At 37.3% G+C, this 19,794-nt stretch overlaps 1 protein-coding gene across 5 annotated transcripts in view; it reads right to left on the reverse strand.

Moving 5' to 3' along the window:
* mast4 (microtubule associated serine/threonine kinase family member 4) overlaps positions 1–19,794 on the reverse strand; it is a 101,480-nt gene that overhangs the window by 35,240 nt on the left and 46,446 nt on the right. For 4 of the 5 annotated variants that reach the window (XM_052591725.1, XM_052591727.1, XM_052591726.1 and 1 more), the window contains one exon: positions 15,012–15,043. In XM_052591725.1, coding sequence (XP_052447685.1) covers positions 15,012–15,043 — 32 coding nt within the window. Of the gene's footprint in view, positions 1–5,991; positions 6,073–7,015; positions 8,223–15,011; positions 15,044–19,794 lie in introns of those variants that run through there. The other variant, XM_052591728.1, reaches the window with a different exon arrangement.

Below are 19,794 nucleotides of genomic sequence, written 5' to 3' on the forward strand. Positions count from 1 at the left end.
TTTTTATTGGCTTGTCCTCAGTGGGTCCTTTGTTTAATTTACAGACTTAAATCCATCATTGTTCTTTGCAAATAAACACAGAATTCATTGGAAAAATGCTAATTACATGATATTTAATAAATCAATTAATCAAATATTTTACGGATGCTTTTATGTAACACAAGATAGGTTTCATTCATGGCCAACATTTCAGAAGACTTCAGAAATTAGGACCACTATTGTAAATTAGGCACTAAAATCATGATTAAAAGCAAGAATTGTTGACATGAGAGCCTAAATCAAGGTCAGTACTATAATTACGAAGAAGATTTTGATGGATGGACACGTCATGCAATTAGTTATGTACATACACAACATACAATGTAGTTATTATATTACCCTTCTACAGAACACAGAAGGAAGTTTGCTATTGGTGTAATAGCCGAGTGCCATTATCACAGTTATTGCAGATACAGACATTACTCATTACTGAAACCTCCACCCACATTGCACTGTGAAGAAAACATAATCCTATTTTCTCTATATGTTCTCCGCAACTAATTCATTTCAACATAAATGACAGATTCAGTCTGAATTATTCAGTCTGAGGTTACTAATCGGATCATCAGTATCGTCAATGGTAAAATAGGTCATTCACAGGATTAAAAAGTGTGCAAGATGGAAAAGCACAAGCAGAAACGCACATCACTGTTTGATAGAAGATATATATATATGGCTGGTTGGCCTTTTGATGAAGGTTTGGTCTCATCACATAAGAGGTCAAAAGGATGAGGGGCAACTTAAGCAATTTCTGCAAGAGCAGTGTATCCAACTGTATTCATCTTATAACACTGAGACGGTCAGCTCTTCTCAAGAAGATTTACAGAACAATCCATTTTCCTCACACTCAGCATGCATATTTAGGAAAAGCACTGTAATTACAGACATACAGTGCGTAAACATCCTTTGTGCCTACTGCATGGACTGAACAATAAAGCCCTGATTACAATCAAGAGGTATTCCAGTTTGATATTCACAATGGGGATCTAACACAATAGAAAACAAAGCACCTGCATTACCATATTGTTCTTGTCTAACCTCCACTGACTTAATTCCTGTTACAAGAACTTCTACCACCTAAAAACCAACACAAGTAGTGACAAGCAACCAACTTGATTACCTTTTGGAGCGCCGCAATCTTGTTCCACTGATAAAGTGAGGCATAGGAAAGTTGGAGAGTAGAGTCCATAAGCTGGAGTCGGACATTGTCCCAAAATCATGTCCCCGAAGTGCTCGGAGCTGTCTTGAAAAAGAGAGTGAGGAGAAATGCCTGGCTTCCAAAAGAAGTAGGCACCCAACCCAAGAGTCCCGGGAAGTCCTCCCAGCGCAACGCTCTGCCACTACAGAGGCTGGTCCATGCACATCTGCTGCTCGTTGCAGCATACACAGGCTGTCAAGGGGGACAGTGTGTCCTCTGAAGTGTCCTAAATCGAACAGTGTGAAAACTCCTCTTAGCTGTTTCCCATTCAGGTCATATCCGTTCCTGCTCGAATGCCGGGTGCCTCTGGGACAGAGGGACACGACAGCTTCCAGCTGGATGACTTTTTGTTTTGATGTGAAAGTCGCACAGCTTTGCCGCCATCCCGTAGACTTATTGAGACTCAAACGCGCTCCATATCATATAACAGGCACCTAACGTACCACATCCTGAGGCGGGGAGGGGAGAGGAAAGTAAGGGAGGGGGGCGTGAGTCAGAGCAGCAATGCATCATCAGGAGACGACACAGTGAATGCAATCACAGCTCTCCCCGTCTGGCCCTGCTCCAAAACCCATCGGACCGTTTGAAATGGAAATGCACAGCTTTTCAACCTTAACCATGTGCAAGTCCTGCACCCTGCAGTCAAGCCTTTTCACCTCTTTCCTCTTTTTCCTTCACTTGACCTGCCATATGAAGAAAGCCACCCTCTCTCTTCCACTTCAGCACCTTTGATCTCCTCCTGTTCTGTTCTTCAATCTGCTCTGTTGGCAAGCAGGGACATGGTGAGGCCCAGCCTCCTTGACACATGACAGATGAAGTTGGAGGGGTGGAATGGGGCCACTCGCCCTTGACAATTAACCGCTGAATGCAGTGGAACCGTAGCCACTTAGGTATGAGGCAAGAGACATCACTTAGAGAGCATACTGGGTGACTAAACCCGGCGCACAGACAACGAATCAAACCTTCAAAGAGTTCATAATCAGAAGGAACCTGGTCACGCATGACGTAAGCAAAGTCTTAATTATCTCACAACTTTAGAGCCATGGCTTCTTATCTCTTCTTGCAAGGCCAGTGACCTATAGAAACTTAAATCTGGGAACAAACCTAGTCACTTCTGTGTCAGCCAGTGCTTTATATTTGTATGCTACATTTTTGGTGCTCTAATTTGGAGGATGAACCAAATACAATAGCAGTGGTCTGATTCAACAAACGTTAAGGTGTCTTTCTTGATATCCTTAGAATAAAGTCCAGAGTATACCTTCCTTGTCCATGTTCTGCTTTGGCACGCAAAAAATCTGTGTGACGTAATTTTGCTGATATGACACTGTCTGTGTGCAGTCCGATTACTGTGACTCTGTGATAAAAAGTAATTTGAGGGCTTGAAAAGAAAGCTCCACTATATCCATCTGCATTTAGTCAGTGGGGTATGTACTTTTGAAGAGGAAGTGAAGCAGTCAGTTAACATTATTTAGTAAACTGATTTCCACTTTGATTAAAAAATATATACAAAACATGTTTAATGTAACCATTTTAGAGGAAAAATTATGTTAAGTTATAGCTTTTGGAGAAAGGGCGCCACCATCTTGCAGTACCACCACGTGTGACATCACAGGGTTGGATCCCTCTGATGGCCAGTGCAGTAATATATGCATTCATTTACATTTTGAACACACAAATAATTTGGTTTTCACCATAATTTGGATGAATATTCAAAATCAAACTGTCCATATGCTAAGTTTTGATCGTGGTATCCCAAACGTTTTTTTCATAATTTTTTTCAAGTTTTTTTTTTACAATGCAAGCCACAACATGATCATTCATGTAACATATTATTGTTATGTCAGACCAAGACATAAGCAATACATTGATTGGTTCACAAGTTGTACAGTAAGTATAATATTTAATGTTTACCTGTTAACAGGACATAACTAATAACCTATCTGAAAAATCGGAGCAGTTTATCATTCTCACATATTTTAAGTCGTATCAGTTTAAATATTAACGTTTTTTTTAAGCCATTCAAGTGTGAGACAGCATGGCATATATCTCAAAGTGGTAATTACACGCTGTAATAGACCTTTTCTAAAAGAGATTTAAATGCGTTACTCACAGATTGTGATAGATAATTTCGGTTCGCACCACCACACACGCACGCTTTCACAATCATCTTCCTCCATTTCAAAACAAGTGCGTTCAAAATGTAAAGAAATGCTTATATTACTTCACTGGCCATTAGAGCAAACCAACCCTGTGACATCACACACAGTGGTACTGTAAGATGGCAAAGAGAACAAGACATCCCTTTTTCTTTAAAATAGTTACATTATTAATCATGTATGTTACATTTTTTTATTAATTAATTTTATTTATTTGCATAAATAATGCAAAGTTGACCAACTGCTTAATTTCCACTTTAAAGGCCTGCACACCCAACTGTGCACAAAACACAAAGAAATTTAGTATACCAGGGCAAAACTACATAAACTACCAATACAGCAGGATTTCCAAAACTTGAAAAATGGCACTTGACTGTAAACTTTATGCAAACAAACATAGTACGTACAACTACATGGTACATACAGTACATTAGGTGATACTACTTACGACTTACAGGACTAGTTATGATGACTTCCATCTTTCCTTCTTTTTTATATTTTTTAATTCTTTTGTTTAATTCTTTTTTTTTTCATTCATATATTTCTTTTACCAATCAGCATTCCCAGGGGGAATTGCAATACTTTTTCTCACATTTTTACAATTCTTGGGATAACAAAGCTGATAGTGCCATACACTCGTACTGGTAATTGGAAGCATAATTTAATTTTTCAAAATATTTAATAAACAAACACTTGATGGGTGGAGGATGTGTAGAGCTTTGTAAATGACAGCTGTTGCAAGACTGCAGACATCTGTAGAATTTTCTATAGCTCCATGTGAGCCAGTAATCCATCAAGGAATAGATTTTTTTCAGAAACCATGTGTATGGATGTTCTGTAATTCAGTAATGACCTACTTATCATCTAAACAGTTTCACAACTATTGTGTGCAAACACCAACTAATCAGACTAGTTCAAACAGCTCAATGACCCATTTCATCAGCAAGCCCAAAAGACTTACTTGATGACAAGCTAAGGCAGATTGGCTGTGCCGTTCACAGTTTTTTTGAAAGTAGAATACTAGAAAAGGCCACAAAGCATATAGCAGCAAACAAAAGGAAGCAAAGCTGTGAAACGAAAGGACGCTTCAATAAAATGTCATGATTGTCAAATCTGCTCCTAAAGACTGAGTGAAGATTCAAGCAATCAACAGTCATGTTTATACCCGGTCTTAAAAACCTGTCCTGAGTCATCCGATTAAAAGAGGGTGAGCTGAGACAATTTGCTGTTAACAGGTAGCAACATGCATCTCAAATGAGTCTAATACTGATCAGATAATTAGTATAATCTTCATATCATATCTATTATATTATATAATTATATTATGATTAATAAAAAATAAACAAAAATCAGTTTGATAATACCATTATATATAAAAAAAAAATAAACTTGAGGATAAAAAATAGAAGTTTTTATAGTACAATTAAAAATACAATGCTATTAATCTCTTATATAGGATTTTCAAACCTAAATTCAGCAAGCTTTTATTTTGGTGTGTTTCCAGCAAGTGTGTGTGCTGTCGGGTTTAGCGCTGCCGAGTGCGTCAGTGAATGAAATGTCAGTCATGCATTTTGCTCTGAATCTGGCAGCACATAGCCTAAATTTATGCTTTCAGTTTGAGTGGAAATCTTTTACAGTTTGTAGATCTAAAACTGTTATTGTGCATTAACACCTGTCAACAATACCGGTACGCAAATGAGTGGTCTGAACATTTTTACCAGTCTATGATATTTACACTGTCGCCGTGATTTAAGACATGAAGTAAGACATATTCCTGGATTAACATTAATCTGTCCAGAAATATAGACCTAACCCTTACCATAACTTATTCCTAAAATCATAGGGAAATGATAGGTGAATAACAAGGGTACTAATCCTGATTGTAAGCCTAAAACTGACATTTCTTGAAAACGTATCCCTCATTTCTGATTGGAATGTTGATCCAGGAACATGTTACATGTTGGATTTTTTATTTTGGCCATACCACCTACGTACCACTTACAGTATGTGCACCCCGGTATATTGTATTGTATTGTATTGTATTGTATTGTATTGTATATGTAGAACCTCCTTATTCTAACTTGCAAAACCACAATCTTTTCCAATTGGTTATTTCACTATGCTGTCAAGCGTAAGTATTCAAAAAGTCTTGCTTTCTCCAAAATGGAGAATATGCTTGCTTAAAAAAGCTTAAATATTCCTCATTTTTAAGCTTTTGTAATGACCTGGCTTCCACCAGAAATGGTGCAGAGCTCTTTCCAACAAAATGTTCAATGGCCAAGGAAGCAAATCCCATTTATCACATAAAAGAGGGCGAATGAGAGACTCACCAAAAAGGCTGGGGGAAGGGGGTGAATCTAAGAATGTTATATAAGCACAAGACACAAAGCTATTCCCCACAGTTTCAGAAAATAAAATCCCGTTCAAAGGTTTTGAATGTATAACAAATAACAAAACTCAAAAGAGATAAATGAATCGGGACCCTGTGCCGTTTCGATCACTGAACTCCATGCTTTCATTTTCAGTGGCGGAACACAGAGCCTTGAACACGGTAAGCTTCAAAACAAAATGGCTATGTAAAAAGAAGCACGCGCTTACCTCCAAAAATGAAATGCGTGCAGTGGGCTGCATGGGCTGCAAGGGCTTGTAGGAGTTGGGCTCAAGCTTCGTGGAGTGAGGCTGGAAGTCAAATTGAGTTTTGTGAATGTTCATCATGGAAAAAAACAGTCTCTCTCAGGGTGTAGCCTTTGAAGTTGTGGGCAGAGACGTACACAAGTTGGCATGCATTAACCACAGAGCAGCGTCATGCATGACCATTAAAGGCATTTCGGATAAATGGTCCATTTAATTCCATCGCCAATGCATTAAAAATGGTTTTATATTGCAGACTTGTTTATATTATTCAGAATGGCCACATGTTACAAATTAAATTATCATGAAAATATTCATTGATCTACAAACACCATCAAGCATTTATCAAGCGTTACGAAGGTGTTTTTACTGAGAAGCAAAACATGTCAGTTGAAACTGCTGAGCTGACATGTCCAGGAGATATGCATGCATCCCTTGTGACATCTGTAAACAAAAACAAAGGCATCTCATCTTATCTAGACATCAATGGCCAATCGAACATGGCGACAGATTAACTGTTTCTGTTGCTGCACCAAACTCTACAGTGCGGTGACGTCTTTGACCTGCTAACAGGTCGACAACAAACAGGCCCTCTAGTAAGAGTGATGCAACCACTTTATTCAATAAGTGATGGTGATCAAAAGCTAGAAATGCGGCGAGAGGACACATCAGGGTAGCAAAACCGAAATGCAGGTCACCCAGTCCTTCTGGCTCTAGATGATCCTGTATTTATCTAGCATCCTCGTGTTTTATCCAAACATGAGTGCGTTCCACAAAAACCACATGCGCAGCTGCCGCAAAGGGACACTAGCTGGATCTATACAAGCTAGCAAACCTATATTTATCCTTCAACAACATGCCGCAGATGCTGCTACTGTGGTAATGCTGCACTGCTCAGCTTAGATGTGCCGTCACCGCCACAGACACACAGATAAACAGTCTGCTGTCATCACAGCCAGAGAAGACATGAGAGAGAACGGAAAATACTCACTCCAGCGTCAACCCCGGAATCCTCAGCCTTTCCCGCTGGGCTTTCATGGTTGTGCCGCACTCGTTTACTCTATTGTGTGCATTATATATTCACGGCGTCTGCCTGCCCGCACCCCCATGCACTGACAAAGGGCCAAAGCCAGGCTCTGGTGCAGAGACACCGGCTGAGAACTGCTCTCGCAGGGGAGGAGTAGATACTGGGGACCCAGCGCTCTGAGCCGATCAACTTCCACCCCGAGCTGTCAAGATGTGATCATCAACTGCCTGTGGAGGGCAGGGAGGCTGGGCGACAGTGTTTTTCCCCTCCCCTGTCTCTCACGCACTAGCACTAAACAGACCTAACGCCCCTCCTCCACTGAGGAAGGAGACTTACGTCAGCAAAGCACAGTCAGAGGAGTCTCCAATACATGTAGCACTTCCTATCTGCAGCAGAACTGTTGACCATCATTCAGGTCGTTGGTGTTTTTCCCACACTGCACTGCAGCATAACTGTCAATGTTCTTCAGCAAAATATGCAATAAATGCCTCAAAAGAACAAAGAGAAACCAAGGACAAGGCATGAAGACAGCTCTTTTATTGTTTGCTAAGGCAAACATAAAACATTAATTGAACAAACCCTTTACCCCACATTTTAAACTTTGGCGTGTAACTTATCAAGCACGGTTGCTACAGAAATGTATCATATCTTAAATCATATCGCTTATTGAGCAGAAGTGTGTGGTTATTTTCTAAACATTGAGACTTGGTTTTACCAGCCAGTTCATAAAAAGGGCAGCAAAATTTCACATACTTCAACTGAAGGAAGGACTTATGGAAGCCTATTTCCACCACTAAATAAAACAAGGTAAGTAAGACTTTATCTCACAATTCAGAATTAAGTCAGAATTGCATGATATAAACTCGCAATTATGAGCTATAGACTAATGATAAAATAAAACCGCTGCCTTGCCAAAAGATTTAGTTTAAATTGAAAAACAAAACCTAATTATTAAAAAAACATTTAAGACAGGACTGTGAGATATAATTACAGTATCACCAATTTACACTTTCAGCGCATAAAAACAACAGAGCAGTACACACCATAAGAGCTCAGGGTTGTACAACGGCAAAAGAAAAAAGAAAAAGAAAAAATGTAGATGGCAAGAAGAAAAAAAAAGACAACTAAAACTTTGAAATTACTAGTTACTGTAATTACTTGCATTCTGCTCATGGTGACAGTAAGGGTGTTTTGATTATGTACATTGTATTTAGCAGACATTTAATATATATATATATATATATATATATATATATATATATATATATATATATATATATATATATATATATATATATATATATATATATATATATATATATATATATATATATATATATATATATATATATATATTTATATGGTCTAGACTTCGAGAGAAAAATCCTAGATACCATACAGTATCAATTCACAGTCATATGTCCTTATACTGCATGTATCAAAATGTAAAAATACTGATAGAACATTTGATCTTACCTTTTAATATGCATATCTAATTGAGGTCAAATTATGAAGTATTTTATGTTTTTGTAGAAGAATTCTGAGACACCACTGATTTGGCATTCGGTGCCCAATATACTTTGATGGCTATTTTAACCACATACCCCCCATCCTTCCCATATATATATATATATATATATATATATATATATAAAAAAAAAATTATTGTCCAGAGCTCTTAAGGAAATATAGAGATGGACCTCTTAGAACTTTAATTGAATGCCCCTGCTATAAGGAATTTAGTTGCTCCTTGAATAGAATGTTGTGATTATGATACATGGAGAATATTGCACTAGTCTGTACCAGGCACTGAGTTTCACTGGGGACAAAGGTGCTTGGAGACCGCTGCTATAATGAGATCAAGCTTTAACAAACAATTTAACCCGAGTTCCGCTAAAGACCTGCTAATGAAACTCATAAAGCCGAGAAAGACATCAGACCTGAAACCACACGTGTCCTTTTGCTTAGCAACATCAATATGCTCCAGTAAAAGGAGTCATATTACTCAAAGCCCTAGAAGATGTAGGAAATTGCTAAAAAGATGCCATAAATTTAACACTTGTCATGTGATAAATGAGAGTGAAAAATGGCTTTGGCAAATGAATACATAAATAAAACCATTACTAGGCATTGCAACATCATGTTTGAATGCATAAATCACATTAGAAATTTACTTTGTTTTTTACGGGGACAAATACCTATTGACTAACACTTACACTCCCACTGGTGCACTTAAATGGATTTACATGCATGCTTTGAACTTTCTGCAATATGTGCATACTGAGATTACCATAACCCTGGACACAACTTTCAGCATGATCATATCTTGCTTTTTTTGTTTTTTTCATACTTGGAAAAAAAAATGTAAGCGCTCATGCCAACAACAATATTAGAGGTGCTCAGGCCAAAAAAAAAAAAAAAAAAAACACGTGTTGAGGATACGAAGGCAAACCCACTTACACAACAAATGTGCTTGCATGAGTTTCATGGGCCGCATTTCAGGACAAGTAAATTGTTGACCACAGTTGGCAGGCTCTTGGGAGCACACAATCCCAGATGACAGTGCACACTGCATCACAAACTAAGCAGGAGAAGCAGGCGGTCCAGAAGTGGGGCGTAAGGACAGAACCCAGTTAAACACCTGCTGCTTCTTCCGAATTAGGCCAAACTTATTCATGTTGAGAAAGTGGATTAGTAAAATGTAATTATCTGAAATCTATTCATCTGAAGCCAAAAAGCAATTCTTTAATGTATAATCAAAATAGCTTTAATCTTTTAGATTGTTCAAGAATGTTCAAGGCTCATTGTGTGCATGTGCGCATGTGTTTGAGGGAATTAAGCAATTAGCTGAGGCTGCAGGGACAGAACACGCCTCGCTCATTTCCCTCTATTAAACATTCATCAATTGCTGTAACCCTTTCTTTTCCATACCGCCATCATATCTGACAATAACGCATCATGTGCAATTGAAGGAAAGTCATCAACGCAAAGGGGCCAGATTTCAATAATTATATATTTTCCAATCATATCAGTTGTTATTTTGCTATTTTGAATCAAATTTTCAGAAAATTCAAATATAAGAAGTTGAAATACAGCTAAAATTAAATTAAATACAAATATTACAGGATAAACTTGAATGAAAAAAAAAGAACAAACAAACAAAAACCTTACAATTAAATTAGAAACTGAAATAACTTAGTAGCTTGAAATACTAACCATTTAAGCTGAAATACTAAACTTACTAATCTAAAACATTAAAGATAAGAAATATTTTATAAAAAGAACAAAAACTAAATTACTAAAACCTGAACTAAAATTAAAATTGTAAGTATAAAAATGACATCTAATTAGACCACCCTGGCAACCACGTAAAACACCCTAGTTACCTCATATCAACAACTCACATCATAACATTGTCAAAATCAGAAATGTTGACGCAACTAAATGAAATGCAAAGAGAAATTTAATTAAAAAGAAAAGTTTAAGCATTAAAATTGCTAAAAGTAAAATCTACACAGAAAAAAAATGACCACAGCAAATAGCAAGGTTACTAAAAAATTAAAACTGAAAATATAAAAATAAAAGCTAAGCCGTAATTAGGGATGGGTACCGAAACCCGGTATTAAAATGGCCCCAGGGCTAAATTATGAAAGACCGTAGTATCAGTAAGATTTGACTGTATCGGTTCTGCTTTCGTTACTGGAGGGGAAAAAATTTATGTACTATGTATTTTTGCTTAATAATGTTATCGTGCACATTTTATCTCACCAAACATTTCTAATGTGCGATCATATTAAGACATTTGTCTGTGAGATCTGCGAGATCTCTAATGCGCGCCACGGAGGCTGTCAGCCAGTCACACACACACACACCACAACGAGCGCAACACATGCACAGACATAACAGTATGAAAACTCCTGCTTAATAATAAAGAGTGACGATGTCGAAGAGATTTGCTTAATTGTGTTATCGTGCTCATTTTATCTTACCAAATATTTCTAATTTGCGATCAAATTAAGACGTTTGTCTGTGAAATCTGCGAGATCTCTCATGCACGGCGCGGAGGCTGTCTGTCAGTCACACACACACACATATATGCACACGCATATGGGGCCGTTCACATATCTCGTCTTTTGCACACTCAAGTTCGTTATTTCAAATGTAGGCGCGTGGTATGCGCACTCATAATTGAAGCGACGCGGTCGCGACGTGCACACAATGCGACGAGCTCGTTTTTTTTCAGGTGCGTCCGCACCGCATCGAGTTAAAAACATCTCAACTTTTCAGAATGCCTCAAGCGCACCGCAGCTCATGTAGCTTCCTCACCTTTTCCATAACAACGTTGAAAGCTCAGCCAAGATGAAGGAACAGCTGATAGATTAATTTAGTAGGCCTAGCAGTGCTACTGCAAACTATTTTTAGTGCTGCAAATCCATTTATCCATTGCTGAAATTTCCGCATCTTCATGGAGAGACCAGGTCATGGTTGCTTAGCAACGGCAGACTCCTCAGGAGCAGAAAGCAGCGTGCCTAGCGTTTTCCGCACGTTTTTAAACGCGATATGTGAACGGCCCCTTAAAATATGGATAAGCACGCTTAATACAAAGAGTGACGATAGCGGAGAAAGCAAAACGTTCCAAAGTGTGGTTATACTTAACTAGAGTTGATGCAGACAACGCTGGTTGTCATAAGTGCAAACAAAATGTTTTCATGTAAGGGCGGAAACACAAGCAATCTGTCAAAGCATCTTTCAAAAGTGCATTATGTGCAGACAGAGAAATGCAAAGTTTTTTACTGCCTAACACAACACAAAGTAACACTACACAAAGTACCGATAAGAATACCATTAAAGTACCGGACCGTTAAGCAGTATCGGTAAGAGTAGTAATACCGTTAAAACCTTAACGATACCCACCCCTAGCCGTAATTCAGTTTCAGAAGACCCTCGCTATATTATCCCTAACAATTAAAAAGGACATTTTTGCTTTTATTTTCACCATTTGCTATCTATCAATATTTAATGCAATTATTTTATACATTTACAAAAGCTACTTTATTTTTAATAAACACATTTTTATATAAAAAAATAGATATAAATTAAATTTAAATGTATGCATTCAGCAGATGCTTTTATCCAAAGTGACTTAATTCAGGCTATCAATTTTTACCTATCATGTGTTCCCGGGGAATCGAACCATCAACCTTGCGCTTGACAGCGTAGTGCTCTACCAATTGAGCTACAGGAAGACTGTATATGATATGGTATAAACTATATACTAGATATGGTATAAAATAAATTAAAAATTATTGAAGTCAAAATACATCTCAGGGCCACTGACCCGCTGCTACCGCTGCTGATGTAAAATCGGGTGACTCACTTTTCATTAACATTCAGTAAATACATCTAGAGGGCATGAACCTGAAATGTACATATCCTCCCCATCCACCACTTCAACTACATCCCACTGTTGATCGAGCCCAGTCATGTGACCATTGCATTGACTCACTCTCAGAAACAAACGGTCAACTGTTACAGAACATTCATCACACGATGTCTGTGCTACCGTCAAAGCAGCAGGCCATAAATCATAAAGGCAATAGGCCTTCTTTTTTCTTTTTTTTCTTCTTATAATTTGTTTCTGACATGTTTTGACACACTGAATATCTATCATATACATCCAACCGAGAGAGAATAACTGATGGAAAACGGGTACGTGTGTGTATTGTCAGAGACATTAAATGTTTTAAAAAGAACAGTGATAGGATGAGAGTGCTTTCGAACTACTGTGTAGGAAAATGGACCTAAATAAATGTATAAATAAATTTGGGCGCAGGTTCAATCAAACAATATATCTATTGCATATTTATTTAAAAATATAAACACTATTGCACAACCTGATTTCATGATCTTGGTAAAGTACAGACTTGCACCTCCACATATGCCTGACACGTCAACTGACACCAGACAGTTATTAGGGTCACCATAAAAATAAAAAATAAAAACCTGCAAACTGTCATGGTTGCTCAATATAGAATATTAAATCTCTGACCTATTTCAAACACAAACAGCCACAACCGCCACCACCTAACAGACATATAAACACATGCCAGGTCCTACATGAAATGAGGTTTCTCCTTTCCAGCACTGGGCTTTGCCAGGCTATACTATCCACATGCAGGGAGGTTGGGGCTGGTGTGCAAACTTGACCTTGGTTGTGTAACTAGACAAGAAGTGCCCAAACATTTAACCATGAAGAGCTAAACCAACTTGTTTTAAAGGTCTTAAATGTTGCATTATATCAAACTATATTATATTAAAATGTATCAAATACAACGCACAGATTGGTTTATTTGAACTGTCAGTAATAGAAGTTCGTTCTGTTACCTAGGACTCCCTCAGAGACATCACCAACAGGAAGTGAAAGTTTCATTAATCAGTGTAACAGATGAATATGCATACCATAAAGAGACATGAGTAAACAAAGATTTAGATCACATTATAAAACCCTTAAAAATTAAACATGTATGTCTATAATCACTTCAGTTTGCATGGAGATTGCGGTTTAATAATCATTCTAGTCCATGCTGTGATTTCATTTCAAGTAACCATGAAGCCCTACCATAAATGTTGCATCATGTAGATGACCGCTTACTCAATGCCCAGTTCAAATGACAGACAAAGATCTTACATTTTAAATTTCTGGTCACTGCCAAAGTTCAAGGCTGGGTGACATGGCAGACATCTGCGTGATGGTTTCGGCCTATGCAAGAGCTCGCCTGGAAACCTTGAGCTCAATATGATGGAATAAACAAAACTCAGTGCCATCTGCAGGCATGCAATAATCAGTTTGTAATCATTATCAGCTGCCATTTCTAAACAAGTTTGTCTTTCATATTATTTGTATGCAAAATAAAAAAATAAACAAACAAATCAATAAAAACTATGAATGCAAACTATGCTTTAATTGAATTGTTTACTGCTCAATTATTTCCCATATCAAGCTATCAAGCATCTGTATGCAAGCTGATAAGGAAATTTACATAAACTGTTATTTTAAGAAATTGAGCCAACTAGGAATGTTTCACATTTTTCTCTTTCAAAATCTTCCAAGCTAAAAAATTTTTTAAATAAAGTTTTTAGTAATTCATCGTAAAAGGCAGTATGCATTTATTGCACTTATGATAAACAGATTCGGAGCTGGGTCGAAGAAAAGGAGGCTCTGATGGATAAAAGTCTTGTTCAGCATTAAAGTCTTAGGTCGCTCCTACAATTTCCAACACATACATTTCTATGAATAAAGGGGGCGTGGCCTAATGGTTAGAGAGTCGGACTTGTAACCTCAAGGTTGTGGGTTTGTAGCATGTTAGATGGTCCAGCAGTGATTGTACTGTAGGTGGGGGGGGGGGGGGGGGGGTTTGAAAAAACAGCGCTCTCATAAACCCTCATCACCACAGCTGAGGTGAGACCCTCTTAATGAATCTTAATGGAGCCTACCCTATGAAAGCCTGTTTCTGCCACGGAATGAATTGTGACTTTTTATCTCATAATTCTGATTTTGTTTCTCACAATTCTAAGAAAACAAAAAGTACAAAATTGCAAGATATAAACTATTCACTAAAAAGTTTTCTTCTCAGAAGCAGACCTTCATATCTCTTAAAATATTAAATTTGCCATTATGAGTTAATGTCACACAATTCGGACTTCTTTTAATGTCACACAATTCTGAGTTTATATCTCAATTCTGAGATAATATAGAATATATAATTGCAATTGATTGAGTTGTTTGATAAAAAGTCACAATTACTTTTTAACTTTTTATTGCGTTGTGGAAACAGGCTTCCATACTACCCTGACTGGTCTGTAGATGATAATAATCATAAAAAAAAATAAATAAAAAAAAAAATTGAATTGAATTGCTGGTGATGGTTGTATTAAAGACAACTGAAGTAGATTTACTCACAGGCTTCCTCGTCTGGGAAGGCTGAGCTCTTTCTGTAAGAAAGCACAAAAAAGAACAAACACTGGTCATGACTGAGTAAAGAAAAAAACAACACACATTTATAATAAAGAAACGTTTCCTGCTGAAAGGTGATGTTGAACTCATTACTCCTGTCCAAGTTGGATGTGCAGCTTGGGCACCCTGACAGCCAATTACCAGCCATCTTTGCTTAGTCATTCACCATCAGCGCATGCTAACAGGTGACCCAGATTTCAACAGTAAGCCCAGTGGTGCTACAAGCGACCTAGTTTTCCAGCTCTCTAGATTCATTCAGTCCCAAAGACAACATGAATATTTAACCCCTGCACTCATCTCAGACTGTCAGACATCTCAAACATTTGTAGGACTAGTTCTGAATATACTGCCTTTTGAAATGTGTAGGGTCCGTAAGGTAAAGCTGGGGTTCATAAAAGAAGTCTCTTATACTGATAAAGGCTGCATTTATTTGATCAGAAATACAATACATTTTTAAGCCTATTTCAATGTATAAAACAGTTGCTTTTTTTCTTTAGGGTTTTTCCATTAATAGATAATAGAAAAATCAAAAGAACAGTATTTACTTGAAACAGAAACCATCTGCAATATTATACATTTATTTACCTTTGATCAATTTAATGCATCATTACGGAATAAGCATCATTTTATTAGTTTTCCACAAAAACAAACAATCAAACAAAAAACAACAACACTTAATGACTTGCTAACTTTTTAAGCGGTAGTGTATATCTAAATCACAAGAATGGATTTGTTCTGTGGAACCATACATTTTAAAATCCATAGTAGCAGAAACATTAAAATGAATAATCCATTTCAGATTACATGTTTTGTTTTGCTCCGAACTTCAAGTTCTACAACATTCCCATTTGATCATCTGATGGAATATCCGGGTATCATTTCTCAAAGAGCATGTGCAACAGTCACAAGAGACCACAAGAGGGCATTTGAGCCAAAACATTAATGGAAACAATTTGAGACCTTTTTATAAGGATGGAAAAGCTGATCATGTTATGTTATTCTAAGCTCTAATATACGGTTTATTGCCATTGCAAAGTGCTGAACAAGTCTGCATATTTGTATATGAAAAGAAAAGAACAAATAGAAAAAGAAAAGAATTTATGAAATGGAAAAACAAAACAGGTGGAAAAATAACTTACAGTACTCACAGCCACAACACTGACACACAAATGTCTTAAATAAACCCAGTAAATAAAGTAATCAGTAATTTGTAAATCTATACAGTTTTTATTTTTATTTTTTTTATTAACCCTCTCACCTCTGTTCCTGCATTACATTCTTTAACCGAAAAAGATTTCAAGGGTTCAGCATAAAATGCATATATTCCAGCTGGACTACTGTTTCCAAAAATGGGATGTCACATTTCCAGCAGCAGCAGCAGCTGTAGTTCTGAACTTCTGATGTGCAACTGTGCCTTCAAGCTCCGGCGTATGGTGCTGCAGCAGCCTGAGATAACGTAGCCTCACGCTACTCAAAAATAATGAATGAAAAGGAGCTCTGGAGCTGCTGCAGAGCACAGCAGGGAACAGCAGTGAAATGGTGCGATTCTACCGGAGTTTACCCATGAATTCAACACTGGGCAGGCTCACACACGGCTCAACATGAATATATGCATTACTATTCACTCTCAAAGCTACTAGCAGAGATGTGCCTGTGGAAACTTGGGAATGATTGAATTATATTTCCATCGTGTTTCAACTGAATTCTAAAAAAGTCATGGTTAAAGAAGTTCTGCCTGTGAACATTGCGAGGATGTTGAAAAGATCCATACTGCATAAGATGGAGAAAGATTTTATGGAGAAACGGCAATCCAGTTCAGGAAGGTGACTTCAAAAATAAATAAATAAATAAAAAAGGCTGTGACTCTAGCATACATACAGCTATTCAATATTTCATTTGAATAATCCTGTAACAGGACAAACACACTAGTCGCCCTTTGTATGTGGTACAAGAATGCATGTAAGTTTTTGTAAAACGTACGTATAGGGGAAGGATAAAAGGAGGAGTAACGACAGTTATGGACGGGACTATTTATGTTGTCGTTTTATTATGTTTTTTTGCAGCAGTGGTGTGTGATGGGCTGGCGCTTTTACTTTAGTTTTGTGTTTGTGTGATTATTATTTTAATTTTTTTATAAGAAGTCTCTTATTCACCACAAAGGCTGCACTTAGTTTAAACAACATTATTGGGAAATATTACAATAACTCCTTGGTAGTACATTTCTAATATTTAAATATTCTAATAAGTAAAAACAATATCATTTATAAAAACAAAATTACATATACATATATATATATATATATATATATATATATATATATATATATATATAAATTCAAACAATGTAAAAGTATTTTGATCAAAATGTGTTATTGCTGAATAAAATAATTAATATTGACCCCACACTTTTGAACAATAGTGTGGGCCCCATGTAGGCCCCATTAAGCTAATTCCATGGCCACCAAGAACTGTTAAACACTGAAATACTTTTTTTTTTCTGCTAGCCCTGTACTTTTTATTTTTATTTTATTTTATGTTATTTTTAAGATGAGACCAAATTTCTCTCGCATAAGGGCAGCTTTTAGATAAAGATGTAGATCATCCTGCATCTTTTAACTAAAAAAAACCCATCTAAGATCCACAAAACAAGGTCGTGGTGCCTTCAAACATGATGAAAGTGACGTGACATTCAGCCAAGTATGGTGACCCATACTCAGAATTCATGCTCTGCATTTAACCCATCCAAAGTGCACACACACACACACAGTGAACACACACCCGGAGCAGTGGGCAGCCATTTATGCTGCTGCGCCCAGGAAGCAGTCAGGGGTTCAGAGCCTTGCTCAAGGGCACCTAAATCGTGGTATTGAAGGTGGAGAGAGAACTGTACATGTACTCCCTCCACCCACAATTCCTGCCGGCCTGGGACTCGAACTCACAACCCTTCGATTGGGAGTCCGACTCTCTAACCATTAGGCCACGACTTCCCCCCTTAATAATTTTTCAGGTATTGACAGCCGGCCAACTTCAAACCATCCCTGGGCATCTGAAGACATCTACGTTCAGTAATTTTAATGACAGGATGTAATTCCACTTTAAAATTCCAATCTAAAGTTAAGAAAGCAGCCCAGATACTCAGCGCCCCTTATCGGACACAACCAAAAAAAAAAAAAAAACAGTAAAACATCTGTCTAGTTTGTCCATGTCCTGACCACGACATTAAACTTTCTAATCTTCCAGCTACATCAAAGCTTTAGTGATACTGTTTTAAAGACCTTGCCATGATAGCATATAAATAATTCCCTTTGAATTTGCTGCATTTCTGCACCGTCTCAAGATCAAAAGTTTGGCAGTGTGAAATGCTGACTTGTATCTGTAAGGGCTTCCCCCTCGTTCTTTTTTTTTCCTCCTCCAAAAGAGATGGAAAAATTTAACTGGATTAACCATCTGTTATTTGCCACAGTGACAGTCCTGAGACCTCCGGTCCAGAGGAGCAATGTTCACGTTATGATTTATGATAAAATGAATACTGCAGAGACAAAGCATTCAGTGTGACTCACTCTTTACAATGGCAGGGGAAATCTCCAACAGGATCCATCAGAGCCACAGACCAGTGTTTTCATCATCTGAAAAGATCAGCTGATATGACAGGCTGAAGGAACGGGCCTAGCTTCCCTTCACACCATCAGATCCGTTACCCTGCAGTATTATGCTCTTTTGTCTGAGCATTTTGATTCTTCTACTCTGGGAAGTTCTGAAATTATATGGCATTTCTAGAAGACTAAAACAAAGGGTGAGAGCGACAATTTGTCAAAAGCGGGTCTCTATTCATTAATGTTTTAGTGGCCTGTGTTTATAGCGACTACCATCTTACCACAGCCACACACACACACACACACACACACACACACATCTGCCTACCACTCCTTATATGATCTTCTAACACACTGTAACGGTTTGTTCTTCTGTTCAGTTATTCATATAAATGCTATAGATGTACTGTTAAGTGCTGCATCTACTCAACCTAAATCCAATAAATGAAAGAAAAAAAAAACTATTATTCTAATTGAATTATTCTAACTAAATTCTTCTTCTTTTCAAATTACCTTTCTGCTGCATGCATAGCAATTATAAAAGAATCAGAACAACCCAAACATTGTTATGCCAGAATAAAATAGCAAAAATATGTAAACTGCAAATATAAACTACATTAATCTGCACACATATTTGCTAAATCATAGGAGACTGATTTAAGTTAACTAATTTAAGACCAAATTCCAGGCAAATGTGCTGTTTAAATTTCATCTTTGTCAAGCACAAAGCAGAGAAAATGTACATTTGTTTGATGGGGTCATTTAACCTTGACAAGCTTTTTTTTTCTGATTTGGAGCTCATTTGAAGTTTTCTTTTTCTTGTTTCTTTTCATTAGAGCCTTGCATCTCAGTGTCACAATCTAATTTCAACATTTCCATAGTCCGGCTCGATGTCATTCAGCACACTTATTTCATGAATTATTTTTCAATCTTTCCATTAAGTCCAGCTTCAATTGCCTTCTGCAATCCACGCAAGGATTTATGATTTTTATGGTTACCCAACAGTCATGTGAAGAAGTGTGTATTTACTGGCCAAGAGTCGGGCTCCCACTGCTAGATTAACACAGTGTCAACCGTGCAGATAGGCAGCATATGGCACACGGCACATACAAATTTAACTGATAACTTCCAGAAGA

Source organism: Carassius gibelio, chromosome A5, assembly GCF_023724105.1.
Source record: "Carassius gibelio isolate Cgi1373 ecotype wild population from Czech Republic chromosome A5, carGib1.2-hapl.c, whole genome shotgun sequence".
In the NCBI taxonomy this organism is placed as follows: Eukaryota; Metazoa; Chordata; class Actinopteri; order Cypriniformes; family Cyprinidae; genus Carassius; species Carassius gibelio.